This window comes from Elephantulus edwardii, unplaced genomic scaffold (assembly GCF_000299155.1).
Source record: "Elephantulus edwardii isolate Elephantulus edwardi_28Jun2011 unplaced genomic scaffold, EleEdw1.0 scaffold00080, whole genome shotgun sequence".
NCBI lineage: Eukaryota > Metazoa > Chordata > Mammalia > Macroscelidea > Macroscelididae > Elephantulus > Elephantulus edwardii.
This window is the reverse complement of record NW_006399830.1, coordinates 3674822-3695442: the sequence shown is the minus strand read 5'-3', so window position 1 is coordinate 3695442 and position 20621 is coordinate 3674822. Positions and strand designations below refer to the sequence as shown.

Below are 20621 nucleotides of genomic sequence, written 5' to 3'. Positions count from 1 at the left end.
CCCTGTATACAACAGACTGGGGTTCAAGACACTGCTGCAGCCACGGTGTCACCTGTTGAAGGTCTTCTCTTCCTAACCCTGTACCCGCCCCAGTACCAAGTCTTCTAAGGATCAGCCCCCTACAATCTGCTCACGGTACAGGAGACGAAGCCCCCCCATCCTTCCTCGGCAGGGCGTCCTGGCCACACAGCTTCTAAGAGAGCGGGCTGTTCTTCCGGCACTCGACAGTGTGTTCAATAACGCCGTCAATCCTCTTGATCTTCCTTAATCTTTGTTCAACTTTCACAAACAGCCCCTGAGAACACTCCAGCCTGGCTCAGGCACAGCTTTGTTCTTCAGTACTTTACAAAGGTCCCCGACTGACGATTTGGCCAGAACAACTTATCTTTTGATTTCTTCACTGGTGCTGCCACGGATGCTGCTGTGGACCCGAACACACAGAACTCCGCACTGCTGCCTTCCTGCATCTGCCACGCCGCTGCTGTGGTCGTTGTGAGGATCTGGGTTTTTGCCGTGCAGAGGTGCAGGCCGTAGTCTTCTTCAGGAAGTGCTTCAAGGCTGTGTCATCTACACAGTGTAGGCTGTGGATGCGTCTTCCTCCAGTTGCAATGAACATTGTTCGCTTTTATTTTTCCCCCAAGTCGGATTTGACTGGCACAGGAGGAGATTGCCTCTCCTCCAGCAGAGCATCTGGTGGATTTGAACCGTGTGCCTCTGGGATTGCAGAGCAGCTTCTTGCCACTAGGCCACCAGAGCTCCCTGCCACATTGTTCTTACAGTCCTGCTTCTTGACTTCTTTGCTCGGTGTACAGACTGAACAGGTAAGGGGGAAGGACACGACTCTCATTTTTTAAATGATTTTAAACCATGGAGTATTCCTTGTTTTGTTCGCGATCCTGCTGCTTCGTTTATTACAGGTTTCACATGAGCAGTGACGTGTACTGGATTCTCCTGGTCAACACATCCAGGATTTCGTGGGATCCACACAGTCAAACCCTGACAGAGTGAGGACAACACAGGCAAACGCCGTCCTGTATGCTCCGCTTCAGCCAGGACCTGTGTGACCCCAGCACTGACATCCCTCCCGTCATGGCCTCTTCCGAACTCAGCTGGAACTGCTGGCAGGTCCCCGTCGAGACTGCTCCAGCCATTTTAGAATAATCTTCAAGAAGATGTTACTGTGTGTGTTACTGGTAACTGTCCGACAGCGTCTGCATTCCCGCGGGTCCCTTTTTTTGAGGAGGCACAAGCAGGAGCCTCTTCCAGGTGGCGGTCAGGCAGCTGTCTTGCATGGACCAGTTCTTCCCGGGACAGTGACATTCTGCATTCCTTCCATCTTCTTTGGATGCTGCGACCGTAAGTATTCAAATCCACCAGCCACGCTGGCAAAGACAGGCAGCCGTCTGTGTCCATGAAGATTCCCGCCTGAGAGACCGTGTGGGCGGGTCCACTGTCCTATGGGGTCACCGGAGCCGGCCGGCAGTCGGCTGCAGGGGGTGGTGTCGGCCGGCACTCAGCTGCAGGGGGTGGTGTTTAAGGGCCATTATTAAAAGTTTTTTAATATTAGAAGACTTTATGTCAGTTGCTAGCGCGTGCGCGCGCGCTCTCTCTCTGTAACTTTATTTGTTGTTCAGAATACACAGCAAGCCCGTCTCCGCCTGTCCCATCCCGGGGCATGGAAGCCGTTCTTCTAGTTGTGCGTCCCTCCCGGCTCGCACCCTCACGTCTCTTCTACGAGGTCGTCTCCCACCAATGCAAGCTTTCACTGCCCTTTCTAATCTTCTGAGCCTGATCCAGGCCATGGTCTTTGCAATTAGGTACTCTGCATCAGAGAGCTGGACAATGATTAGTGATGATGGCAGAAGCATTGATGCCTTTGAGCTGTGCGGCTGGGAAAGAGTAATGAATTTGACCATGGACTGCCAAGAGAACAAACAGGTTCATCCTGGAGAGGGTGAAACCAGGTTGCTCTTTGGAGTCAAGGATTCTGAAGTTCCGCCTGACATACTCTGGGCATGTCCTTGGAGAGGGACATTCTGCTTGGGCAGGTGGAGGGACAGTGCAGGAGAGGAAGACCCTCAATGAGATGGACTGACTCAGTGACTGGGATAATGAGGGTAGGTGTGTCAGACAATGTCCTGGCTGAGGATAGCGCAGGGTTCAGAGCGTTGTACACAGGGTCGTTATGCGTCTCAAGGGAACAACAACGTACATATCTAGAGAGCTCTGGGGGCCCTAACGGTAAGGAGGGGTTCTGCCGAGCCACAGGCAGGAAGTTCCGGTCCAGCAGCTGCTCCAAGGAAGAAAGACGAGCAATGTCCTCCCATGCGGTCTGCAACCTTTGAGTTAACCCCGCTGGAGGGTCAGCTACAGGTCGGTTCCAACTCAACGGACGACTGTTTTGAGTTCAAGCTCAATTAGCCTCTGGTCAGATGGACGCTATGCATCCTGAAAGCTTCCCTCAAGGCTCTTCTTTGATGTGGTGTTGTGGTGGCCTGCTGTGTACATCAGGCTGCCAACCCCAAGGTCAGCAGTTCAAACTCACCAGCCATCCTGTGGGAGGGTGGACAGCCCCCTCTGATAAAGACTCAGAGCGTGGAGGCTGGACAGAGGCTAACCGGGAGTCACCAGGAGTCCGAGCGGACCCCGGGACAGCTTCCTTTCAAGGTCTCTCATGATGCTATGACACTGGATATGAGGAGGGACCTGGACGCGCGCCTTCCTTCAAACACCAGGTGCGCTTTCAACACATCTCCGAGGATTCCCACGTGAAGCCTGGAACAGATGGCCAGATGCTGGCAAACAGCAGTCGAAGCACTTCCCTGCCGCGGGGAGGGCGGTCACGGCTGTGTTTACCTCAAAAGGTTCTAACAGGCAAGATTTCAAACAGGGAAAAGTGCTGGATTACGGAGAGCTGCTTCGCTTTAGAAAGAAAACTCACCAGCGGGTTTACTGAAGTATCAGGTCCCTTCAAAGTTTCCACCCACATGCTCTCCTGAGCCGGCCTGGCTTCCAGCCTGCCCCGGGGACCCCAGCACGCCCTGCCGGGAACTGCACTGTGCTCAGGCCTCTGCTGTGCCGGGGCCGACGAGACAAAGTGGCCATCTCTCGGAGGGCTTCCTATTTCTGACTGACCCTCTACCAAGCACAATGGCCCTTTCCAGGGCCTGATGAGGCGTCCTGGGGTGAAGTCTCACTATCCTGGCTTCCGGAGAACACTAACTGCACTCCTTCCAGTACTCTGCCCGCACCACACACCACAACTCAAAGGCACCAAGCGCTTCTTCAGCTTCATACTTCCACTGTCCAACTTCCACACGCGAATGATGTAAATGAAAATATCGTGGCCTGGCTCAGGATTAATCCTACAAGCGACGTCTGCTTGAAGCACTTTAACAAGTCTTTGCAGGACTGCACAGGGGAACCCAGCATCTGATGTCCTGGCTGCTGCTTCCACAGATGCGAGTGGACCCAAGTCAGAGGAAATCTCTGAGCACTAGAGTCTTTTCTCTGCTCATCATAATGACCGATGACTGGTCCAGCTCGGAGAACTGTGTTTTACGGTGCTGAGGCAGGATCCATGCGGATGATGTGGCCGCCGATCTTTGTCGGCGGTACGAGCCCTCTTCCCTGTCCACAGGCAAGGTGGTGTCATCTGCGTACGGCACACTGGTGACGTCGTCCTTCAATCCTGATAGCACCTTCTCTTTGAAATACTCCTCCCTTTCAATGCGATGCACACTTGCTATTAAACCGTGCGTTATTCCTTGCCTTGTTCAGACACTGCTTCCTGACCTACGCACAGTTTTCGCAGCAGTTAAGTGGTCCGGACTCCTCTTCCCGACGTCACCCAGTTTTCCACGAGCCACACAGTGGAATGCTGGAGCACAGTCTGGAGAACGACGGGTCCACACCTTCCGGCATCCTCCGCTTTCTGCCAAGATCCAGCTACTGTTGGTGTGACATCTCGCGTCCCCACAGCGGCTTCGGAACCCACAGCGGCTTCGGAACCCACAGCGGCTTCGGAACCAGCGTACCCTTGGGCAGCCCCTTGCCAATGTGCTGCTGCAGCACTTCCGGAGTTATCGCCACGAGGCTTTCCTTGTGCGTAAGGTGAATCACCCTGTTCACTAACTTCCACGTTCTGTTGGACCCATTCTTTGGAGCGGGCAGGGACAGGGAGGACCACACTGTACAGGGTGCAGGTACCCCGAGAATGAGGAGGATGTGACAAATGAGCTGGGGTCACCTTGCCGCCTATGGTTCTCTGGTTTGGCAGCTGTGGGGTGGCCATTCCCTTGCTGAGGTCTGATGTATCATTCTCTCGATGGGATCTGTTGGGAGAGCCAATCAGATGAGGGCTTTCCACTGGGGGCGTGGCCTGCACTGAGGGGCTCATTTACCCCCCCCCGCCCTCCAGGGGTCCTGGAGCCTGGGCAGCCTTGTCTGCTGCTGACCTTGGACTTCTCAGCCTCTGGACACAGAAACCTCTCCATGGCCAAGTGTGAAACTCCCTTGATGCAAATCTCTCTTTATATATGTCACAGGGTTTGCTTCTTTAGCGAGCTCCGCCCAAGACAGTGGGGCGCCCGGGACACCCACAGCTGACGCACGACTGAGAGGGGCGGGTTGCCACATACCTGATGGTGCCAGTCGGGGAGGGCACGGGGCTGACCATGGTCCGGAGGTCCGGCTCCGGAATGTGGATCTTGAGTGGGGAGATCTGGGGGTAGAGTGGCCGGAGGGGGGACGCCGGGGCTTCCTCTTTGTGGTACAGTGATGTGAACTGGATCTTGATGGCGGTGCTGGGAAACCGGAGGGTGCACCTGCAGAGAGAGGAGGACACCGAGTCAGGCACCCGCACTCCTCGCTCCCTGGCCCGAGTGCCCCTCAGCGATGAGACAGGAGGCTGGGCGCTTTGATGGCAGCTTCCCTTCGCTGGCTCCTAACACGAGAGCCGCATCTCCCCACCCCCGCTCCCGGTTACCGTGTGCTGTCATCTCCAGTGGAGGTTCTGCAGAAAGACATCCCTGCCCACCACTGGCGGCAAGGCCTGCGGGCAGGGAAGCCTGGCTCCATCACAGAACAGCGGGAGGAGATCTGGGATCATAAGACCACAAGCCGCACGCAGCAGAGACACCAAGGGCCCCCAACCTGTCACCTCCTAAAAGGACCAGGGTGGCCAACCCGGCCCTGACATACTCTGGAGAAGACACTGTGTCTGCTGAGAGACCAAGTGACCACATCAACCACATTCACACCCCAAACATGACAGAGTGGATGCTGAGTGACTGAGTGACCACATCAACCACGTTCACAGCCCTGAGACAAAAAAGCGGATGCCAAGTGACCACGTCACCCATGTTCTCACTCCCGAGATGACAGAGTGGATGCTGAGTGACCACGTCATCCATTCTCACACTTCCACGACGACAGAGTGGACGCTGAGTGACCGAATGGCCACGCAGTGCACACTCACACTGGAGGGTGTTGGGGAGTGGGCCTCACCATCTGGCATTAAAGGCCTCCTGTCACAATCAGCTGTGGACTTGGAAAACGACGGGCTAAAACGTTCCGACTGTCAAATGACCATGCAAACAACCTGAGAGCTGGAGACAAGCAGGAAGCCTCAGGGAGCAAAGAGGGCAGCACGGGGTGCACTGGGGTTCACCCACTGATAAACCACCCCGGAGTCTGCAGGCACATCCACCCTCTGCCCACCCCTTGGAGTGCACATCCTGTGAATATCCACTCCCCTCCATTCCTGCACTGATGTCCATCTCCCACGGTACGTACCACACCCCATGGAAGACTTCTGCTGTGGTGTCCACCCCTCTGGTATGCACATCCTGTGAGAATACCCATTCCTCCCCCAAGATGTCCACTCCCCCATGGGATCACCCCCTGTGGTGTCCATCTCCCCACAATGTCCATCCCCCTCATGGCTTCACCGCCCAAGGTGTCCTCTCCCCTCTATGGTGTCCACTTCCCCCACGGGCTCACCCCTGTGGTCTCTGACTCCCTGTGATGTCCACCCCCCCATGAGTTCACCCCCGTGGTCTCTGACTCCCCGTGGTGTCCACTCCCCCCAAGGGTTCACCTCTGTGGTGGCATTTCCCCCCATGGTGTCCACTCCCCCCACGAACTCACCCCTGTGGTCTCTGACTCCCCATGGTGTCCACCCCCCCAAGAGTTCACCCCTGTGGTCTCTGACTCCCCGTGGTGTCCATTCCCCCCACGGGTTCACCACCTGTGGTGTCCGTCTCCCCATGATGTCCACTGGTGGAGCCTTGGTTAAAGCATCCGGGCTACTAACAGGAAGGTTAGCAGCTGGAACGCACCAGCTGCTCCTCGGAACCAGCCCCATGGCCCTGCATCCAGGGCAGGCAGGGGAGGCTGCAGTGCCAGCGTCTGGAAGGCGGGCCTGGCAATGCCCTCCCCAAAGGTCACTGCACACGAGCCTCTGGGTCACGGCAGTGCCCTCCAACGCTGTTGACCAGGCAGCGGTGAACATTAAAGACATGACCAGGCGGGTGGGGCTCACAGATGGAGAGGGGGAGCTTCCAGGGGTTCCCAGGGGATGTTCACGGCCGTGTGCAGCAGGGGCCTCACTTCCTTCCTGAGGCTGGTGGTACTTCCCCAGACGTGGCCTGAGAAAGAGGCAGCTCCCTGGCCCCTGCTAGCCAGAAGGCGGTGGTTCAAACCCACCACACTCCTCAGGAGGAAGAGGAGGCGGCTGATCGAAAGCTTGCAGCCTCGGGAACCAGGTGAGCAGCTCGACCCGGCCCTATGTGGACGGCACTGGGTGGGCACTGACTGGGTGGGCAGCAGGCCTGGCTCTTGTGACCCCCCAGGGGGCCTACTTATGGGAGGGACAGAGTCACACTGGCGGGGGGTGGGGGCTGGGGAGACCTGGAAGACAGCTCTGCAGGCATCTCGCTCCGTCCCCGGGCCATCTGGCCACAGGGTCACCTTCCTGGGCTGCCCATGACCACACAGTCATTTACTTCAAGTCTGCGAGGGGCACCAGCAGCCCCCAAGCTGTAAGCGCTCCAAGGAGAAGCTGGCCACTGGGACTCGGTTCCACAGGAAACCTTGGTGTGAAAGCTCCAGGCCGAGGGGAGAGGGGACAAGCAGCTGAGTCTCAGACAGTCTCCCACTGAACCCTGACTTTTCAACAGAACACCCCAGAAACAAACAGTTGGCCTTGGGTGCCAAATCCTGACCACGTGAGAGAAGCTAGACAAGACGGGTAAGGAGCCCCAACTGGATCCAGTCTAGAACGGGGGGGACGACGACAGCACGGCTGGGACAGCGGGCGCACAGTGACCGCACACACTGCCCCCGAGTGGACAGAGTGACCCTGTGGGGTGAGACACGCTCAGAGCTCCCCCGGCTGGTCTCCAGAGGCTCAGCTCTCCTGTGCAAAGGCTGCTGGGTTCCAATCACTAACTGCCCTTCCACTCTGCAGCCGAGAGTGCAAACCCCAATGTGCCACCAGACGCCTGCCCCGAGGCCCTGCCCGCCTTCTACCCACTCTGGTTGTTTGCCACCGCACAGCAGCCACAGAGGAGGTACTCAGGGGAGGCCCGGGCACAGACAGAGGCTCACTAGTTAGGGGTCACCAGCTAGATGGGGGAGCCCTGCTGGGTCAGCGGTCAGTGTGCTGGCCTGGTACCAAAACAGCACCCACTAGCCAAGCTGCTCTCGCAGGGAGTCTCAGGTCTGTCCTCTATGGCCACTGGTCAGGGGGGACTTCGCTGCAGCCTTGGGTCTGTCCTCTATGGCCACTGGTCAGGATGGACTCCACTGCAGTCAGGTTTTTTGGTAGCAGCAGGTGGGGGCGGGGGGCGGGCTCAGACACAAGGGGCACAAGGATTCCGTGGGGGGGGGCTTGGGAACAGACTGTGGTGATGATGTCTTGCCACTGACCTGTCCATATGAGATGGCCGACATGGCAAACGCTGTCTTACCTACGTCTGTCTTTCTGATGCAAGTACGCAGACACAGGAAGATAGCAACACAGTTACCCAGCGCCAACACACAGACACAGGAAGATAGCAACACAGTTACCCAGCGCCAACACACAGACACAGGAAGATAGCAACACAGTTACCCAGCACTAACACACAGACACAGGGCCTTTGACCCAGGGCAGCTGTGGGTGGGGGTCCAGACCAGGGGAGAAAGAAAGGGAACAAATCAGAAGTCAGTTCTCCATGTTTATTCCCTAAATTCTGGTAACAGAAAAGGTCTGTCCATGGGCCACGTCTGCGAGCTGTGGATCTCAGGAGCTGGGAGGGGGGCCCTGGAAGGCCTGTCAGAAAAGAGCTCCTGGATCACACTGCACACAACTTTCAGATCCCAGCTCCCAGATCTCAGCTCCCAGCACAGAGATCACAGCTCCCAGCACAGATATCTCAGCTCCCAGCACCCAGATCTCAGCTCCCAGCACCCAGATCTCAGCTCCCAGGACACAGATCTCAGATCCCAGCACAGAAATCACAGCTCCCAGCACAGATCTCAGCTCCTAGCACAGAGATCTCAGCTCCCAGTGCCGAGATCTCAGCTCCCAGCACAGAAATCACAGCTCCCAGCACAGAAATCACAGCTCCCAGGACCCAGATCTCAGCTCCCAGCACAGATCACAGCTCCCATCTCCCAGCTCTGGGAGAACCGTGGGCAGTCCTGAGCACCGCTGACATACACACAGCTGCAGTGCTGGATGCCTCCTCACATGTCTTCCTTGCCTGCCCCTCACCGTCCTAATCTGGAGAACCTTTGGGCATAGACTGCTCTGGCTCAGGGTGCGGGCCATGCACGTGTGGACTGGCCTTCTGCTGTCCGCTGTCCCTTGAACCAACATTATCACAGAGGGTCCAGGGCTGGGATGTAGCTGGGAAATGAGAGGGGACAGGACTTGGTTGAGAACACATGACCTTTCAGGCAGCAGGTTGGGGGCCTGAGCACCCTGAGTGGTACGAGACAGCACTGGGGGCCGCAATGTCCCTCAGCCATCAGAGAGTGACAGAGAAAGTCATCTGGGCGATGCCCTGACAGAGAGGCAGGAGGGGCGGGTCCAGTGCAGCGAGGAGGGGTCCCAGTGCAGAGAGGAGGGGTCCCAGTGCAGAGAGAAGGGGTCCCAGTGCAGCGAGGAGGGGTCCCAGCCCGGCTCACTTGGAGCTCAGTGCTGCAGAGACCAGGCTCTCACACCCCACACGTGCAGGCCGTGCTGTTAGACATCCCACCTGGGGCACCCTGCCTTGGTGTTCCGGGCAAGGAGGCTGCCTGGGGGGTGGAAGCCATGCGTTAAGGCCCGCATGCATGGTCGAGTGTCTCAGGCCTGGGACACAGGCAAGGACGACACAAAATCTCGTATTCTCCAAGCACCACACCCCCGCGTATCTGTATCAACACGCTGATACAAGACCTTACATCCTTCACGTGACAACAGCACATGACACACAGGGCACGAAACCTCCTCTGCTCTACCTCATAGCCTGGACACTCACACAACACACTTAGTACCATGACCCACGTTACACACCCCAAACCCCAAAACTTCTCGCCCAGTCATCTGGTGAAAGCGGTCCCCCTGTGGGTACCAGGAGCTGGATCTGCAGTCACTCGCACCCCAGAATCCGCAGCACCTAGCGCAGCCGGTGGCAGGAGGGAGAAACGGGGTGACTCCTGACGGCATCTGCTGGGAGGAGCTCCCATGTCCCGTGCAGTCTGTCCCCATGGAGGTTGGCCACGCCCACAAGCAGGTTGTCAGTCAGTCCTGCATCACGTGCACTGATGACCTGGTAGAGTCACCTCAAATCACACCGCTCAGCACCCCAAAACCAGAAGATGCGTGCAGTGCCCAGAGGACTGACTGTCGAAGGACAGGGGACAAGTGATGTGGGAGAGCATGTGGGGGGCGTGGGACTCTGCACTGCAGGCAGGACCGTAAGATGGTACAGTCACTCTGAAAGGCAGTCTGGCGTTTCCTCAAAGAGCTGAACACATCCCGGATGCCCCAACTTCTGCACTGCTGAGAGAGAATGCCCTAAGAAAGCAGAACTGAGACACAGACACAAGGATGCCCACCTGTGTTCACAGCAGCATTAAGAATAGCAAACACATGGAAACAGCCCCAAGGCCCATCCAGAAATGAGCGGATTGAGAAATCGTGCTACATTCCCACAATGGAATGCTATGCAGCAGTAAGGAACAATGATGTCGTAAAATACAACATGCGAGAATCTAGACAGCAGTATGCTAAATGAACTACTCAGTCTCGTAAGGACAAATACTTCATAAAACCATTATTACAACAATACAAAGATGGCAGGAAGATGTATATAGATGCCCAGAAAGGGGAAGCGGGAAGGAAACGGAAGAGGTGCAAATCACAATGAAAGATACAATGGAGATGTGAAAAGATGGGGCAATGATAGGCACAGACCAATGGTCAACGATTATTTTAAAATGCAACGTATACGTCCATATACATGTGTATATGTCTTGTACAAAAGATAACATGTATGTATGAAACACAAGGTACGGAATTCTCTCACGCTGGTGGACTCCATGAGCGCCTTTGGGCTGGTGGCGTGTCCACGCCGGGCCCTGATGTCACTCCTGACTGACTCTGCAGGTTCACCTTCCTCCCAGGGAGGGGCTGCAGGATGCTAACAGACACAGAGGCTACGCTTCTCAGAGCAAAACCAGAGATCACAACTCAGACACTTCACCTTGACAACGAGGGCTGTGAGAAACCTGAAGGGACAGAGCCAGGGTGCTGACCGCCTCTCAGCTGCGTGGACAGCGGTTCCCGCAGCTTTCCCAGGCTCTGCTGCAGACACTTCACCAGTCATGACATAAAAACCCCACTGTGGTTCCCAGGCAGGAAGGAGTCCTGCTTCACCCTGAAGGGCGCAGACAGGTCCACGAGTGGCTCCTGCCCGGCCAGGCCCACGCCAGCCTCACACGCACTGCTGGACTCCAGCCCACGGTGGTGGTCACTGCGTCTGTTCACCTCACTGAGGGGCTGCCTCTTCTCCACCGACCCTCTACCGTACCAAGCACGAGGTTCCTGTCCATGATGTCCTTCTGGGACTGGTTCCTCCGGACAAAACATGCCCAAAGTATGAGAGACGAAGTCTCACCACTCTTGCTTCTGAAGAACACTGGCTGCATTTCTCCCAAGACAGCTGTCTTTCTGGCCGTCTGTGGCACAGTAAGCATGCTGGAGCCTTCCAAACTCACTGCCCAGCTTCTGACAGGTGGACGAAGCAACTGAAACCACCACGGCTCGGCTCGGGCACGTCAGTCTGTTACGCTAACATCTCGCTCTTTATTTAACACCTTAAAGAGTCCTCGAGAGCAGATCTGCCCAGTGCGTGAGGGCCTCTGATTTCCTGATTACTGTTACCATGTATGTGGACTGTGGACCCGAGCAAAAGGAAGTCACTGGCAAGTGCAATCCCGTCTCCACTTGAGGAAATGCTTCAGCAGTGCAGGCAGTTGGTAGTGTTTGTCCACATCACAGCTCGGAGGTCTACAGTCCCCAAGACTCCCAGCCACTCTGAGGAGACACAGTGCAGTCGGCCATGCCGTGGACAAGGCACGGAATCCAGTGACCACCTTAACCCTGGGAGTGTCCTCAAGAGCAGGTCTTCCCCATGTGGTACGTGTCCCTCGGTTTCTTGACAGCTGGTGTCAAGGGTATTGACTGTGGACCCAAAGCAGGATGAAATCATTGACAACTTCTCGATATCAAGATGCTGCCTGCTGGTCCAGTGGTGAGGATTTTTTCTGATTGAGGTTGAGGTATAATCTAAGTGAAGGCTCAGCCTCTGATCGTCAGCAGCAAGCGCTTCAGCTCCTCACTGTTTTCAGCCAGCACGCCTGCGCCATCTGCATCACACAGGTTACTGGAAAGTCTTCCTCGGATCCTGACGCCACACTCTTCTTCACACAGTCCAGCTCCTGGAAGCCTTGCTCAGTGTACTGCCTGAATGGAAATGGGGAGAAGACACAGCCCTGCCACACGCTTATCTCACTTTAAACCATTCGGGGTCCCTTGTTCTGTTTGGAGGACAGCTTCCTGGCCGGGAGCACAATCAAGTGTCCTGGGACTGCCGTTTGGGCAGCCCTCGGTGAGGGGGCAGACCCAGTGGCTGCATCAATGGACTCAAACCCAGCAGCGATGGGGGGGCTGGGACAGCTGGGATCAGGGCGCTCCCTTCCTGTCTGCAGGGCCCCCAGCAGCTGCAGCGCTCACTCCCTGGCTGGTTTGGTTTCCTCCAAGATCTGGGAGTTCTTACCTCCAGCAGCCTCTACTCCCTGAGAACCTGGGGCCCTGTGGGTGGGACCCTGACACGGTGGAGCCCATGTCTGCAAGCACTGTGTCAGGCCATCTTGGTGAGGGTCTTCCTCTCTTTAACTGACCCTTCAACTTTTCCAGTCTTCTTCCAAGAACTGGCCCCTCCTGAAAAAGTTTCACACCCCCATGGGGCTTGGTGGGGAAACTCAATTTCACAAGACTTCTTGGGGAGAGAAAGAGAGGCGGAGCAAGTGCTGAGTTTCGAGTTTCACAACAGTGATTTCAAAATCTGTTCCCCATTCATTCTGGACTTGGCCTGGCACTGTGTGTTGATAAACAGAGGGCATCTCATAGGCCAGACATGCTGCTGTCTGTCGCCAGAGAGTCCTAGCGGCCAGCGGGAAGGCAGAGGGAGGCAAGTGGTGCCGGAGAACAGGGGTGCTCACCCGGCGGAGGCCCATTACCACCGTCGGCTGCACTCTGACCCCCCACACTGTCCCCCCAGTCTGTGCTGGTTCCCCTGGAGCAAAGCTTAAACAATTCTACAGCTACAGAATCCATGGGACCAGTGAAGGTGTCCTCAGCGTGGGGTCAGTAGAGGCTGCTGGGTGGTGGCCTGTGTCAGTCTCAGGATGGCAGAGACACTTGTGGACTCTCTCCAAATTGAAGAGGTGGCAGGCAACCACGGCGGGACAGAGCTCCCGCAGCCGCACTGCACCCCCTCAGCCAGGCTCAGGGCGTGCTCCCCGTGGCACAGCTGGGTCATCCCTCCACTAACATACGTTTAAAATGCACTACGCTAGCATTCAACAGAGACCACATGACGAGGGCAAAGGGCAAACAAATGTCATCGCCTGCCAAGTACAGATGAAAGGAGGGAGGACAGGGACCAGAGAGACGAGTCCCCGCTCTGCACAGGGCCGGGCACGAGGCAGGCATTGTGCCAGCAGGCCAGCGATGGTCCAGCCCAGTGCACCCACCATCAGGGGCCTCTAGAGGACACAGGACAAGTCCACTGCCAATCTGAGCGAGTCGAGTGAAGGAAGGTGATGGAAAACTCCAGCATGGTCACCCGACGAGACACAGGGTCCGCCAGAGGACAGGGACCCACCAGACCCAGAACGGCGGTGGTCTCACCTGCTCAGCCACGAGGAAGCACACGCTCCGCCGTTCGCACGCACATCTTTGTGCACGTCCAGGCCCGCGCGTATGTCTGTGTCCATGCGTACGTCCAGGCTCACGCAACGTCCGCATCTAAGCCAACACTCACGTCCATGTGCACGCCCAGGCCCGCACGCATGTCCACGTCCACAAGCACGTCCAGGCCCACACACACGTCCACGCCTACACACACGTCCATGTGAACGTCCAGGCTCGCATGCACATTCACGTGCACGTGCAGGCCACACACACACACACACACACACACACACACACACACACACACACGTCCAGGGCCCCCCACGTCCACGCGCACGTCTAGGCTCGCATGCACGCCCACGCGCACGTCCAGACCCCCACGTGCACGTGCACGTCCAGGCCCGCGCACACGTCTGTGTCCCGGCAGTGGATGCACTTCCCCGGTCTCCCACGATTGTTATCTCTGTTGTCAGGTGCCGTCAAGTCGGTTGGCTCGGGGTGACCCACATACAACAAAACGAACTGCTCTGTCTTGCAGGGTTGGCACACGGGGATCGAGCGAGAGCAGAGGGCTGCATGTGTCCTCCGACACCCCTGGTTCCTGGAAGGAGCGTCGGCAGCGCAGAGGTTAAAATCCCACCTGCTAACCCCGAGGTCGATGGCGGGGTAAAGACCAGCGGGCGGCTTCAGTGAAGGCTTGCAGCAGCTTCCAGCTTGGAGACCCTGTGGACTCTGCTCTATCCTATAAGGTCAAGCGAGTCTGGGCGGGGCCGTGGTTGCTGTAGGGGTGTTGGGTCGACCATGAACATGGCTGGAAAGCCTGCCTCACCCTGGACGGTCCTCACTGCCTCTGAGCCACCTGGCTGTCCTTACGGTCACCGTGTGGGTCCACCTCGTTCAAGGTCTTCCTCTCTTTCTCCGATCCTCCACTTTCCCAAGTATGTCTTTTTCTAAGGATGAAGTTCCACCATCTTTACCTCCGAGGAGCACCCTGGATGCACGTTCCCCAAGACTTAGCGGGGTGCTCATTCGGCAGGCCCCCCCCCCGGACATTCAGTACTCTTCTCCAACACCACAGCTGCCACCCATTCCGTCTCCTGTTATCCTTGTCCACTGTACAACATTCAGGTGCATAATATGTAATTGAAAAGACTATGGCTTGAATCAGGCACACCTTAGTCTTTAAACTGCTATCATTTTTCCTGCGCACCTTGCAGAGGTCTCAATGGCAGAAACTCCCCATGCAACACATCTTTGATTTCTTGAGTGCCGGTACCAAGGGTGTGGGCTGTGGATCCAAGCAAGTCGGAATCACTGACATCACCCCTTTCTCCATCTATCAGGATACCTATGGGCTCAGTGGTGGGACTTCTAGTTTCTTGATGGCAGTGCGATTATACTGTCCTCTGGTCTGGGGTGTGTGTGTCAAGGGTTGGGGTTCTTAGAGTCACCAAGTCCACTCCACCTTCTTCAGCCCAAACAAGGGTAACAATCCAAGACCATCCTGGCCTGATCTTGGCAGGGGCTGCGACTGGCAGCCCTCCTGGGGCCAGTCCCTTGCGGTGACAGGCTCAGACCACTGTAGCTGTTCCTGCTGGGAAAGCAGGCCTCGCTCACAGATCCTGATGCTCACAGAACGGCAGAGCCCCAGGCAGCAGCTCTGGGTGGTGCAAACAGTCAAGACTTGATGACTAGCCTAAGGTTGCCAGTTCAAAGCCATCCCGAGTAACTTGGAAGAAAGGCCTGGCGATTCTGCTCTGGGAAGAGGCAGTGAAGGAAACCCTATGGGGCAGTTCCACGCTGTCACATGGTCAGCAGAGTCAGACTCGAGTCCTTGGCAGCAGGTTCTGAGGTTACAGTGGTGAATAAGGGGCGTGCTCCGGGACCTCGTCTGAGGGGAGCTGCAGTGCAAACCAAAAGGCGTTCGAATTCACCAGCCAGAAACAAGCAATCTCCTCCTGCGGCACTTACAGCCTCGGAACCCCCAACAGAGGGTCTGCTGTGAGTCGGTTCCAGTTCCACAGCAATGAGAGATCCAGTGTCCAGTCACAGGGACAACACAAAGCCCAGGACCGGCCGGGAGCCTGAGGCACTAGGGGAAACGCCTGCTGGTGATCAGCCTGTCCTTGCCGCACACTGCCTCCTCGGCAGCCCTCCCGAAGCTGGAGCCCAGAAAAGAGCCCGGGACCGTGGCTTCTCCAGTGCCGGGAGGGTCGCGCCAGCTCAACAAGGCAGTGCAAGGCAGTGAGACAGGCACAAGAGAAGCACAGGAGGGCAGGGCAGAGGCGGCTCCACAGGAGACAGGAGGAGAGACGGGAACTGAGTGAAGCAGGTGAACAAATGCCAAGCTAATTTCTGCAGCCCAGGAGGGTTAAGTGCCCTGTGGAGCAAGCCCACAGTAGACAGGAGGCTGCAATTCTTGACGTGAAGTCAGCACCAGCCCTGGCACCCGGCGCTGGGAGGCACCCAGGGAGTGGCTCACAGGTCCTGTGGTCTGAACCCTCAGCGGCGCCAAGGAAGAAAGTCCTGGCCATTTCCTTCACAAGGCTTACAGCCAGTTCTACCCTTCAACATCTGGTTGCCTGGGCTGAGCCTCCGTTCCGTGGCTGCACCAGCCGCTCTCTGTGGGCTCCGTTCAGTCCAGTTCAAGGCAGACAGACACAGAAAGTTCTGGGCTGTTCCTGGGAAGGCCAGCCAGCCCACTGAGGCCAGCCCACAGTCCATACATACAGAGGAAGGACAAGCCCCAGAGGGGCTGGCGAATCAGCAGCGGCTTCCTGTAGCTGGAACTAAACCTCAAACACATCTGTCCTTACCAGAAGCGGGTTTTCTTAGGGGATAGAGGTGCTCAAGCGGCACTGGGTCAATGTCCTCAACTCCACGGGGCACCAGTCATGCAGGCAGGCCTCAGGTCTCCAGGGGGCAGCAGAGTGCACAAGCCCACCTCTTCCAAGTGCTACAGAGCAAGGATATCAGTTTAAAGACTAAGGTGTGCCTGACCTTCTCACTAAGCATCTGAAAGTTGGACAAAAACTAAGGAAGACTGGATGCCTTTGACTTGGTGATGTCAGCAAAGAGTACTGACTAGACCATGGACTGGACATCTGTCCTAAAAGACGTACAACCAGAAGGCTCCTGAAAAGCCAAAACTGCATCTCACACACTCTAAGTTTGCCGTTAGGGGCGAGTCTTTGGAAAGAAGACATTACACAGGGAAAGGCAGGTGACCAGCCAATGAGAAAGAGCTGTCACTGGGATGGACTGATGCAGAGACGCTTGCGCATGACAGAGCTGGTGACTGCAGAGGGCAGGGCAGGGACCTGCCTGAGCTGTTGTTCACAGTCACTATGCGTCATCCTAGTGCATGAGATGGTATCTAACAACACACACATGATCAAACTGACGACAGCAGCTCCAAGACCGGACTTTGTGGGGGAGAAGCCACTGGGGAAGGTGGGTGAGAACGGTGCCCAGCTCAGAGTAGGATCCAGTCCTGGAACACGTGCCCACTGCTGGCAGGTGCTTGTTTGGTTGTGCATGTGATACTTAACAGCAACAAAATAAATATGTGTAACCTCCCAGGTCATCTTTCAGAGAGGGCCTATTAAGTAACCCCAGGGGGCAGGCACTTCTGAGAGTAAACCAGTCACAGGAGGTCAACAGAGCAGCCCACTGGCCCAAGACCCTGCCCTGGAGGCAGGAGGGGGTGGACAAGGATTAACAGGATCCTGTGGGCAATGGAATTAGCATCATAAAACAATGAAAAACCAATCTGCTTTGTAAACTTCCTCTCAAAGTGTGTGTGTGTGTGTGTGTGTGTGTGTGTGTGTGTGTGTGTGTCTCTCTCTCTCTCTCTCACACACACACACACACAGAGCTGTCACTAAACTTTAGAAACAAAGAAGGAAATTATAAAAACAAAAGAAATTAAGAAATCAAACATTTAAAAAATTCCTTATTCTTAGAAAATATTCCAGTAGTTTACAAGCAAACAAAAACAAGATTGGGTAGGTCCAAAGGGTTCAAGATTAACCACCAATATAGTTTTAAGGAAAAATAATCTTATCCAGATAGAGTTTTCAATTACTTTCTATGTATCTGAAAGTTGGACAAAGACTAAGGACAGGAAGAATCGACGCCTTTGAGCTGTGGTGCTGGAGAAAAGCACTGAATATCCCACAAACAAATATATCTAGGAGAAAATGCAACCAGGGTGCTCCTTAAAGGCAAGGACGCTGAAACTCCATCTCACATACTTTGGGCATGTTGTTAGGAGGGGTTGTTGTTCTTATGTGCCGTCAAGTCGCCTGCACTCAAAGCAACCTTACGTACAACAGCCCTGAACCCTGCTCTGTCCTGTGTCAATCTTATTGTCTCCGACACACCCACCCCCATTACCCCTGTCACTGAGTCAATCCATTTCATAAAGGGTCTTCCTCTCCTGCGCTGTCCCTCCACCCTTCCAAGCATGACGCCCCTCTCCAAGAACTGGTCCCTCCTTGCAACATGTCCAAAGTATGTCAGATGAAGCTTCAGAATCCTTGCCTCCAAGGAGCAGTCTGGTTTCACCCTCTCCAGACAAACCTGTTTGTTCTCCTTGCAGTCCATGGTATATTCAGTATGATTCTCCAGCACCACAGCTCAAAGGCATCAATTCTGTCATCCCTAGTCACTGTCCAGCTTTCTGATGCATAGCAAGTAATTGAGACCATGGCCTGTAGCAGGAGCATTTTAGTTTCCAGACCGACATCGTCGCTCTTCATATTCTGGCAAGGTCTCTGACAGCAGACTTTCCCAGTGCAATTCGTCTTTTAATTTCCTGGCTGCTAGTACCAAGAATGTTGACTGTAGAGCCAAGCAAATTGAAGCTGTTAACAATCTCAGTCTCTTCACCATCTATCATGATGCTGCCAACTGACCCAGTGGTGAAAATATTTGTTTTCTTGATGTTGAGCTGCAATCCATATTGAAGGCTGCAGTCCTTTCCAATCCTAATGTCACATTTCTCCTCACAGAGCCCAGCCTCCTGGATGATCTGTTCCGCATATACATTCTTTGCAAAAAGACATCATCCTTGGAAAAGTGTAGAGTCAGGTAAGAGGGGAAGACCCTCAACCCAACGCACTGACGCAGTCACAGTGGGTTCAAGTCCATCAGAATGAGGTGCTGGCCCAGAGCAGGGCAAGGCTCCCATGTGCTGTTCACAGGGTGGCTCGATGGCAACACCGACCACCCTTCTGGAAATTCTACTCCACGTGAGTGCTCACAGTGCACAGCAAGAGCAGAAAGCCTCCTCTGCTCCACTCTGTTCTACACAGATACAGACTAGAACCCAGGGAGACTAGCCATGGTTTGGAGCATGAATTTCAAGTCCTGTAAGGAGGCCGCACACCACACCGCTGCACCACCTCCGCCTACGAATCCCCAAATGCCTTACAAACCCGACTCAAACAGCTTCCCCACGCCGTGAGGGGGCTGCAGCGCAGGCACCAATGCAGGGACTGTGCAGTTTCCCTCCAACCGCAGACCCGAGTAGTCAAACGCACTCCTGGGTGCTTTAAGGCTCCCTAGAAGCAAGTACAAGGGAGCTCCGGTGGTCTAGTGGTAAGAAGTTGCACTGCAATCCCGAAGGCACAAGGTTCAAATCTGCCAGCTCTCCGTGGGAAAAGGATGGGCAATCTCCTTCTGTGCGATTAACAACCTCTGAAAGCCTGCCGGAGGGTCAGCTCTGGGTCGGTTCTGACGTGACAGTACACCACAACAGCAGTAGTAAGTACAGTGTGCTGCACTGCTAACTGGGAGGTCAGCGGTTCGAGCTCGTCAGCTGCTCTGAGGGAGAAAGATGGGCAGTCGTTTCTGGTAAGGACTGGCAGCCCTGCACACCCACCAGAGGACAGTGAGGAGCTGGCACCAGCGGGACAGCAGTGGGCTTGGCACTTTGGTTGTTCGAGGTATTTTATATGGGGCGCTGGTGGCGCCAAGGTTAAGTGGTCGGCTTCTGACTGAACAGTTGGTGGTATAACCACACCAGCGGCCTGGGAGAAGGACCTGCCGATGTGTAAAATCCCAGGCAACCAGCCCTCAGGCCAGGGCTACCCTGTGTCTACACCGGCCCCATGGCAACCGGCAAGTATCTTATGGCAAAACACACCCGTTGCCAGAACTGACTGTGAGTCGTCCTGGCAGCTGCTGGAACTACCGGAGGGGCAGCCTTTGGATCAGCTGGGTGACCCCCTCGGGATGTCTCCCCAAAAACCCACCTCAGAAACACCTGGGGGGATAGTCCCATAATGGACGTGGGGCCACCATGTGGGGCCACCACGGCGGCCGACAGAAGGCGCACACTGTCATTTTACCAGGCACAGCGGGAGGCTCCAAGGGGAGAAATGGGCATTTCTGCCCAGACAGGAGAAGAAATAATCCCTGCAGATCAGTACAGGAGGCAGGAAACCAAACAAGAAGAGGCACCCCAAAGGGGTCCCTGAAGTCAGGTCCAGCACCCCCTCAGGGAGAAGGCCGAAAAGGGTTGGGATGGGGATCCTAGTCAGATCTCCAGAACTTCACAGAGCCTGAGCTTCGAGAAGAAAGGGGTTGGAGAAGGTGTTGGGGGGGGGTTAGCAGCTATGTCCACTGGACCTTGGAGGGTCCCCAAGGCCCTTTCTGGAAGTCAACCAGGAAAAAAAAAATAGTTTCAATACCACATGAGACTGGCAGATGGAACCAGAACGTGTGTGATCCCAGCCACGCCGTCAGCACCGGATCCCATTCACGCCTGCCACCTTGCCACTGGATCCCAGCCACGCCTGTCACTGGGTCCCGAGCCAGGGTGCTGGCAACACGTGCAGAGCGTGGTTCCTAAGGAACAGCCTTATTTAGGAAGATGCAGTTATTTTTCATTAAAACAAAAACAAAATTGTGAAATTGTGATTCTGAATTTCCTGCTATTTCTAAATGTCTCCTGTTTAATTTGAGGACCCAGTGCGGTCCCGAGCTCGACAATGTGAACCCACCCGAGCCCCGCCAGCAGTCGGTCAGACAGCCGGCCGCGGAGCGGTGACCTTTATGAAGCCGCCACCTCGTCCTTCTCCCAGGGAGCAGCTCTTGACCTTGAACTGCTGACCTCTTGGTTAGCAATCAAGCACCTGAACCACAGTAGTGCCCCAGACCA

At 55.6% G+C, this 20621-nt stretch overlaps 1 protein-coding gene across 1 annotated transcript in view; it reads right to left on the bottom strand.

The window, feature by feature from the left end:
* Positions 1-20621, bottom strand: part of FOXK1 (forkhead box K1) — a 48027-nt gene that overhangs the window by 7242 nt on the left and 20164 nt on the right. Inside the window, exon 3 of the mRNA XM_006889746.1 lies at positions 4641-4826. Coding sequence (XP_006889808.1) covers positions 4641-4826 — 186 coding nt within the window. The remainder of the gene's footprint in view (positions 1-4640; positions 4827-20621) is intronic.